This window comes from Malaclemys terrapin, chromosome 10 (genome assembly GCF_027887155.1).
Source record: "Malaclemys terrapin pileata isolate rMalTer1 chromosome 10, rMalTer1.hap1, whole genome shotgun sequence".
In the NCBI taxonomy this organism is placed as follows: Eukaryota; Metazoa; Chordata; order Testudines; family Emydidae; genus Malaclemys; species Malaclemys terrapin.
The window spans coordinates 55,450,213-55,459,725 of record NC_071514.1 but is presented as its reverse complement, the minus strand read 5'-3'; the positions used below and the strand labels follow the sequence as shown (position 1 = coordinate 55,459,725).

The window sequence follows — 9,513 nt, the reverse complement described above, 5'->3', positions numbered from 1 at the left end:
CAAGCTCATGGAGCATACAGTGCACACTTTAAATCACCTTTTCCAGACAGCCTGGTCTCCTGCCAACATTGCAATAATGATGTCATAGAATCAATGTCAGACACATCTGAAATTGAAATATCTGATGATGATTTGGAACTTCATAAAGCTCATGAAATCTCCAAAAAGGTAGAGCTATCTGGACAAAGGAAAGTGCAAAAAAGGGATTGGGACAGTTCTTGGTTCATTTACAGATGAGCCATGTCTCAATAAGAAAGAAAACATATTAAACTACTGGGGACATCATAAAAATGGCATGTCCGATCTGTATCAACTGGCAAAAACTGTACTGGCAGTTCCAGCAACACGCGTGAGTGCTGAAAGAATGTTTTAAGCTTCAAATGTATCCTTTCACTGCAGAGATCCAATATGAGAGCAAACATTGTTTGCAATGTTGCTGGAGTCATGTTGGTGTCAGGATGAGAGACACAAGGTGGGTGAGGTTATATCTTTTATTGGACCAACTTCTGTTAGTTAAAGAGACAAGCTTTCGAGCTCCAATCTATCAGAATCCTTGAATTGTGGGCATCACAACTGGACACAGTTCACTAGGGACTTGTCTAGCTAAACGCTTAGTTCATGGCAAGCTGGGTTGTAAATCTAGCCTGCACTAGCCTGCTGTGCACCAACTATCTGCATGGACTCTGTCACCCTGCACTAGAAGTCCCATTGTCACTATAATATATATTGCTTTGAATGGGAGTAAATTAGAGCACACTAGGGAACTCTGAGTGCACAGCTGCCGGGTCCGCAGGGACAGTTAATGTATGGCTGGCTAGTGGAAGTTAGATATGCACCCCACCCCCGCTTGCTGCAAACTAAGTGCATAGACAGAGCTTAAGTTAAAATGCCCTATCTGCAGAAGGGGCAGTGGCATGCACAAGATGAAAAAAGTCTCAAAGTTCTAGTCCCATGCTAGATAGTACCCGAAAGCTTAAAGGCAGGCCAGATTAGTCACAGCTGAAGATCGATTCCTCAATCACCTATCATAGGGGGAGCTGGTAGTGACCTGGAGATTTAGGTTGGTATCTTATGTTTTAACCCACTCAGCAGTAGCCACATGCTCGGAGCTGAGAGGATAAGAGAAGAAAAGTGGAAGTGCAGCTAAACACACTGGCCAGGAGAACAGTATCCAAGTCATAGCATTGACACTCGCCTCAGTGTTTCTAGCAGAATTCCTTGCTCAGTGTATTTGACAAGCTGCAGTATTGCACGGATTTGCTAGTTTCAACCACGGTGTCATACCATATACACATGCCAAACTAGTTAGTAAGGAAAAGTATCAGCATTACTTCATTTGCTTAGTAAAACATTTGAAGTGCCAACAGTTCCCTCCTTTTATTTATAGGTAAAGTACGGTGCACTTGGTGAATACATTGGCACTGAACATTCACAATAATACTGACCAGCATATGCTGCAGAAAGGCATAGTAACAGCCCTTTTGGATGGGGTGACAGCAACAGGTAGGTACAGAGACAGGAGCCAGCTCTGGCCAATGCAATAATGACTTGCCCTGAACTGCAATGAACAGAGTCTCTACCCATTGAGCACTCACTCCAGGAGGTGGCAGTAGCTCAGCATTTGGAAATGCACCATAAAGGAAGCTGCACCTTTTCCTATACAACAGCTTGTTTTCACTCTTACCATTTTCCAAACATTTAAATATAAAAGCAGCAATGGTTTGCTTACATAAGAGGCATCACATTCCCCATGACATGGAGCAGGATTGCTGTCGGTGCTGGTCTCTAGAGTGATTATGCAATGATTTTTCCAAAATTGACAGTGACCCAGTAATTCACAGAACTTACTGGTCAGGTAAATGGCTTTGGGATCCATTAAAAGGGACTACGTCAGTGCAACATCGGCAGAGTGCAGACACTAGACTAGTATACAAAAGCCAGAGTACCACTCCAAGCCACAAACATAAATCTTTAATGTGAGTAAGACTGGCAAGAGAACAGCATATTTTACTTACATTTTTATATTTAGACCAAAACTCCTCATAAGCAAAGGTGCTATAAAGAACAAAATGCTCCAACATGATAAACCGCAACATACAACAAATCAATGCATGGTGGGTTCCTTTCTAACACTCTATTACACTTGTGTGATCAGCTTTAGAGTTTTATTTGTTATTAGATCCTTTGTGTTCCTAGAAAGGAAATACACTGGGCCAGGCCTTGCTCTCAGCAACATGTACACCCCTGCCACTGGCTTCAACAGGAGCTGCAGGTGTAACTGAAGACAAGATCTGAGCCCAGCATATCAATCAGCTGCCAACCTGTGTGATGTTCCCTCATCATAGGTTAATTTATTCTAATGATGACCTTGTAAATAAGAGCCCTGAAAAGCAGGAGCTCACCGATTGCGATACATAGAGATTACAAAACGATAATTAAAATGCAATATTAATTGTAAAACAAAAAGGAACTAGATTCCCCCCAATACCTAAACATGCATCTAGAAGACTAACACACCAAGGACAACTCCTGCGCCTCTGCAAAAAAACAAACAAAACCCCCACTCCCCCGCAAATTAAAGGAAATCGAAGAGTTAAGTGAATTATCAGAGGCTCAGCAAGGAAAAAAAATGGCTGGAAAACCCCAACACACTGCCCACACTAATGCAATAGTATTTACAAATACCTTAAGTTTCCACTATGGGAAAATGGTAAGATTTAACTGTGTTAATTTCAGATACCTGCCTTACCTAATTAATAAGTAGGCTGGGAAGTCAAAAACTGGACAGCAGTGGCTGGAGTTACATTACTTTAGTTCATGATTCTGCACATACTAACTGCTTCAGCTAAATTATTCTGTGGGAAGTCTCACAATAGCACGATCCTTGTGATCGCCACTGTGGCTGACACAGTGAACTCAGAGGAAGTTTTTCCTCCCTAATTTTAAAATTAATCTAGTTACAGATATTTGATTCTTCCCACACTGTGTTATAGTCCAGGTTCCTTTCACCTCAGTTGTAAGCACCAATGAGATAAGCCAGTTCAGTGTAAATTCATATACACAGAAACCAGGCCAAGGGCCCACCCTTATTAGGCAACCTTCTGTCTTAAGAGGCCACACCTCAAGGTGCCATCACATGTACAAAGTACAATTCTGCTCTACCCTGATTGGAAGGCTACCTCCATTAAGCATGACTGAACTCCGTTACAAAGAGATCAATCCAGATATTGTGTTTCACTTGAACACAGGCTTTTTATAGTAGGTATGTGTAAATATTACTAGGGATAGGCCCAAGCATATCTCAGTATTGTGCCCCAGGTACTTTGGTCATCGTCATGAAGATGAACTGGAGTTGTTTAAGAGGGAAATTAGGGGCTAGTTTTGTTTGTCCTAAATTAGCTGGAATACTGAGATGTTTCTCAAACACTGGAAACACAAAATGAGTTGCTAAGCACTTAAAAAAAGCAAGAAAAACCTTAAATTCCTCTGGATGTGCACAAACCAAAGGAAAAATGTGAATTTAGGTAGCACCAGTGCTACTGATGATCTCAAACTCGAATTGTGAGAAGGGGCAAGTGGACGTTCCAAAAGGGTATCAGTGTTACAAATGATACAGCAGGTTACGTTTCCAACCATAGCACTAGCTCTAACTGCTGCATTCCTTGTGTCATGCCAATCAACACATATGTAAATCACTGATCTATGTTGAAGTCAATTCATCAGATTTATTTATTCCTACTAAAACAAAATCCTGGTAAACAGTACGTAACTCTGTATCTCTACAAACTCACAGCTATCTGCCAAATAATAAAAATTCAAAACTACAAAAGATGAGTTGTGTTCAGTAAATATAAATGGGAAATTTAGGCTTTTTGTAGAATGTTTATCAGACTATTTACAGTGCAATACAGATCATTTGAGTTCAGATCTCGCCAGCTTCTCTCTCTTCCGATCTCTTGGAACGAGATTTGCCATTTGTGCTCTCATGCCGTCTTTCAGAAGAGCTCTTCTCTTTCCTCTCTCTGTCTCGTGACTTTTCTCTTGAAGATCGGTCTCTAGAGGATCTGAAGTACAAACCAAGCCACTGTAAAATTTTGCATCTAAAAGCATTCTTGAATGTGCACTTGATGGCAAAGAGTTGTTTCTATCAGGAAATAAAGTATGTCTCAGGAGGCACATGCTTAGATAATGCTATGTCAGGACTACAGGTCACCCTGTAGTGAACTGAAAGATCAGACAGTCTCTCGGTGAGCTTTGTGTAACAGCCACCATCATGTGACTATTTGTGGAAGTCAAGGAACATTTCTCAGTGGTAAGAGAAACATGTAGGCTTTGTCACTCTCCCCTTAAATAGCTTGACACAGGAGACTCTTTAGGGTGTTGCTTACAGAGCAACAGTAGAAGTGTGCACAGTTCCTTTCACTTCAGCTCTATTTCTGTTTCTCTTACAGCACTTTTGGCTATACTGAGAGACAGTGGCTTCCTGCCTAGAGTGCTCCTTTACATTAAATTGACTCTCCTCCTTGGGCTCAAATGTTTGTGTAGTCCTGGGCTTTTGGTACTTTGCCTCTTGAGAACTATCAGTTTTGCCAGCATCCTCTGTTCAAAACAACAGCTGTAATTTTGGACTCAGGGACCACTCTGCTAGCACACATTATCATAAGATAGCTAGGATTTTAATCAAGGCTTGACTACTTCAGCCTGGGCAGAATTAAGTAAACTAGCTTCCTTAAGTCCAATCTTCCAGTAGCGACCTATGCTAAGAGTGAACTGGTCATCGAACACCCTTCAAGAGGTGCTATTCCCATCAGGTTCCTTACACCCCCGGTACCTTCAGAGGGCATGGGAAGCATTTTATTCTAGAGCTCCTACGATATAGAAACATTTCCTTTCTAGTCACAAAAGGTTGGTGTAGGGTTTTATTTACATGCAAGCTTCAATTTCTCTGGAAGGTAAGGTTGAGACACTATATCAAATGCTTTCATAACACCCAGATATATCAAAGCCACCATTTTGTCTTCATCTCTATGTCAGTCATTCAGCCCCCAAAACAAGCTAGCCTGTTTGAGAAGGTGTATTCTTTAGCCCCTCCCCTCAATGGTGCCTCTTGCCCATAATTCCATTAGTTTCCAGACGTTTGGAGAGCTCTGCTTTGCTATGGAATAGTAATTGTCAGGCTCACTAATTTCTTTTTAGAAAATGGGATTGCCACCGGCTTTTCACCAATCTTCTGGAACCTCCCCAGTTCATGAGTTTTCAGAAATGCCTGTCACTGGAACAATAAGTTTGTTAGCCAATTCCTATGGGGCACATGTTATCCAAGGGGGCTAGTTTGTATATGTTGAAGTTTTCCGAAGTATTCCCTTACCTGCTCTTTAGCAATAGTTATTACAGGGTCTTCCTCACTTCCTAATTGTCCAAACTTCTTTTCTTTATTTTTCATGTTCAAGACAGATTTAAAAAAGGACTTTAGTATCTCAGCCATTTGTGAGTCAACATTATTTTCACCCCCCCCTTATTTATTAACAGGCCTACTTTCTCTCTGATGCTTCTTTCCCTCCCCCTTCGCATATCTGTAAAAACCCTTCTTATTCCCCATAGCTCCTGAGCTAGCAGTCGCACAAGCACCGTGTGTGCATAATGTGTTGTATATCATTTGCATTGTACTCAGGTGGGTTCAAGAAGGGGGATGCAGTACTAAACACAGCTTCCTCAAAGCTGTCCAGAGCACTGTTAGAGCATGCTATGGCTGACTTCAGCAAAAAGCCTGCTGACATGCATGCACACACAGGATCAGCATTTAGGCCCTTGGCTTTTGGACTTACAAGTACTGCAAGGGAGCATGCTCGTCCCTTGAGGTGCAGAGTATTTAATATTACTCTTAGATGCCTGCTCCCACCCTTCCATTAACCCAGAGACTATTTTAGGGGCCAGCTCCCGAAGAGACACATCAAGCTCTTCTGTAATATGGGACCTTGAGGGAAGAGAGGAGTAAAGGGGAAATGCCATAACTCCTGCAGTCCCCTTGCCCTCCCAAAACATGGGAATTCCTAGAGAACCATCCATCCCTCCTGCCAGAACATGCCAGAGACCGATCAAGATGTAGTCTAGGCTCCAGCAAACAATATACCCCTTTCCCAATGACAACCCACCAGAAAAGAACATGTGTCTGAGACCCCCTTAAATGCTGAGATGATACAGAACCATACCAAGAGGCAGCTGTGCAAACAGTAGACAGCCCATGCCATGCTGATGCCCAACATCTCTTTTGTACTTTGCTTTTAGCAGGCTAAGAGGGAAGTTCCAGATTTGCCCCAACAGGCTCTTTGGCCTTTTTCTATAGAGGCGTGAGTGAGGGAAAGGTTTCCCTAACAGCGGGCCCTCATGTTGTGATTCAAAAAGAAAAGCAAAGGTTCTCCTCTAGACACACATCTCTATTACACCAGTCATGCCTCAACTTGCTCCCTGGCACCATCATCTGCAGATGACCATGGGGAAGAACGTCACAGGCTTGGGGGTTAGTCACAGTTCTTATAGAACAGTGGTTTTCAAACTGAGGGTCCACAGACTATGTCTAAGATTTCCAAGGGGGTCCACACCTCCATTTGAAATTTTTTAGGGGTCTGCAAATGAAAAAAGGGTTGAAAACCACTGTCCTACATGCTTTAGTTCCTAACTTTAAGGTTAGCCCCACTCCCCCTGGGTGGAAGGCCATTCACAACATCAAGGACTCCCACAGAAGGGCTCCCCCAGCTGGTGGTGCTGTGTGAAGGGGAGTACATACTTGTGTTTTGAACTCCTGTCTCTGGAACCCCGGCGGTGACCTCTGCTGTGGCTGCGTGAGCGGCTCCGATGGCGTCTGTGTCTGTCTCGCTCTCGGGACCTGGAGCGGGACTTCCGTTTCTCGCGGGAAGCGGATCGTGAGCGTCTTCGTCTCCTGTCCCGAGATCGTGATCTGAGAGAACACACAAGCGGTTTCAAACCCCAAGGTTCTGTACACGTGAGACACCTCCCTGCCAACACAGTCAAGACAGGGGCATTCCAGAGTAACACTGCATCTCAAGAGACAGCAGCAACCAACTTCAGTTGTGCTTCACTATACATCCGTCCTAACGTAGAAGGCAACCCAGCCCAGGGAGCACACACCATCCTGGGACGGAGGGCAATCAACAAGAACCCAAAGCTGGTAAATTCCAAACTGAAAACCAGCTGACAAGCTCCTAACCTCAACGTCCATTCAAACACATGCTGATATAGCGCACAGCTACAGTGCAGCAGTCAGAAATGGGACCACACATTAAAGGAAGAGAAGCTGAGGAATAAATGGCTATGGGAAGTGCCATGCAAGATCTTTAGAAGGACTGCAAATGAACTCTCTCCTATGAAAATGCTGCACTTTAAAAAGGAAACTCATTTCAATCTGTCCTAAAACAAGCAGCAAAGGGTGACAATATATTTGTAAGGAAGTGGGGAGAAAAGTTAAACAATCACGAAGTTGTTCCTGGCACAGAATGCCATTGTACTGATGTGCCAGTGACATCTGGCATCCATCTACAGTTGCCGGAATCCCAACAACTTTGTACTTACAAATCACATTCCATTCAGGGACTCCAAAGCTCTGTGCTCACAAACGATACAGACATTCTACTGCAAACAGGCATCCAGCATATTCACTTGTTTAAATGCTGGAGTTAATGTGCCCAGTGCCTGGATGTCTGGAGTAGTCGGCACTTCTCTCTCAAGTTACTGCATTCCTCTGTCCGCACAGATCACTTTTAGAGACTAGGGAAGTGTAGGGTCCTGAAAGTGCACTTGTGGCAGTTCCATTTTCATTCAACAAGGGCAACAGGTGGGTCTGGGAAATCACAGCAGCTATTGAAAGTATTACTAGGCTTCTGATTACCATACCCAGGAACCAAACACAATTAAACTAGGCAGGAACAAGCACATGCACATGCTGTATTTGAATAAGCCTTCGTAAGATTTACATACTCACCTTCTGCGATCTCTATTTTTGGAGCCAGACCTAGAAAGAAGAGCAAAGTTTATTTCAGAGAGTGAACAACAAAGAGAAAATTCATGACATCACTATGGGTTTTCATAAGATCTCCCATTCTATAACATCGCTGTTCTCCAGGACACTGCAGCACACTGAGTAACTTGGCCCCTCAACTGGGGCCAACAGCATAGTGGAAATCAGATGTACATCAATCGCTTATTCAACTCCAAAAAACTGCATTGGTCCAACTTGGTTTCGGGTGCTCCATGTAACAATAATTAAATGCAAAACCAATACCCACCCATTCGCTATAGTGTTAAGTATGCACACTGCCCTCTGTTATGTACAGTATTAACATCTCATCATTTGTCTACCACCTTTGACCAGTGGTTTTCAACCTGTGGTCCGTGGACCTGAGAGTCTGCAGACTATGTCTATAAGCTTGTCATTACTATAGAACAGTGGTATTGAACCTGGGGTCCGCAGACTGAAAGCCACTGCCTTAGACACATGTAGCTGAGATTTCTTGAGGCCATGAATTTTAAAGTTATCATAAGGAATTGTGCAATAGCTCAGACTTAAGGTTGCATGTTCAACCTTTAATTTTGCAATAACTCCCTTCTGGCAGTTTAACCTTGCACACATCCATTAACAGAAAATTACATGAAAAATGTTGAGTGAAGGGTGAAGTCTTGTTTTAAATGGACATTATTAAACAAACAACACCTGGCTAAGAGGCCAGAACCCCATACTAAGGAAGGGACTTTAGTGAGAGGGTGCATTTACTGAATGAAGTCAGTATGTATCATGACTTAGCCACAAGGAAAGTTATTAGTTAATTATAGCACTGGAAGATAAAAAGGGAATTCTGCTAACAGAACAGTAACAAGGTTGGAACTGAACTTGGAGCTAGACAGATTTAGCACATGCTGACAAGCTGGGCTTAAGGTACAGCTGATACACGAGAAAGAAGTTAAATCAATGTTGTCTTACTCCCGTGATGTAACTCAACTTGACAAATAGAACAGCAGAGCCTTCCTATAGACAAGCGACATTTAAGATCATTTTTGGTGTTCCCTACTGTATCTTCAAATAAAAATGTCACGCTCTAACAGGTATGGAATTTGACAGCTTTAGGAAGATAATGTTCCCTTCAAAAGCAATGACCACTATCTGACTCTCCGGAAGAGGCCTGAACTTTCAGAGGGGTGGGAATGTATGCTCTGTATGGGTCAAAGGCTGAAGAAGGGCTGTGGTATCTGCTCAGGCAAAGCCATATGGGAAGCCTGCAGGTACCAAGTGAGGTTCTAGGCCCACACTTTAAGCTCTTAGCATGTATAGTGTTGTGTATGTCCAGAAGCATCATGCTCAGCCAGGTCTGGCATGGGATCCAACACTAATAGCTAGCACACCACCAATCCCACACCTAAAGAGCCATTAACCTGTGTCTCTCTCCTGACCCTCAGGAACCAGGCTTTTGGAAGGAAGGAAGTAAGGAGGAGCTGAGAGGAGGC

General features: G+C 43.2%; 1 protein-coding gene across 3 annotated transcripts in view; it reads right to left on the bottom strand.

Annotated features, from left to right (window-relative positions):
- Positions 1-1,954: 1,954 nt before the first annotated feature.
- Positions 1,955-9,513, bottom strand: part of LUC7L (LUC7 like) — a 39,742-nt gene continuing 32,183 nt past the window's right edge. For 2 of the 3 annotated variants that reach the window (XM_054041445.1, XM_054041443.1), the window contains 3 exons: positions 7,997-8,026; positions 6,785-6,955; positions 1,955-4,064 (listed from right to left, as the gene is read on the bottom strand). In XM_054041445.1, the coding sequence (XP_053897420.1) occupies positions 3,923-4,064; positions 6,785-6,955; positions 7,997-8,026 (343 nt within the window). In that variant the 3' untranslated portion in view covers positions 1,955-3,922. Of the gene's footprint in view, positions 4,065-5,368; positions 5,431-6,784; positions 6,956-7,996; positions 8,027-9,513 lie in introns of all 3 variants that reach the window. The other variant, XM_054041444.1, reaches the window with a different exon arrangement.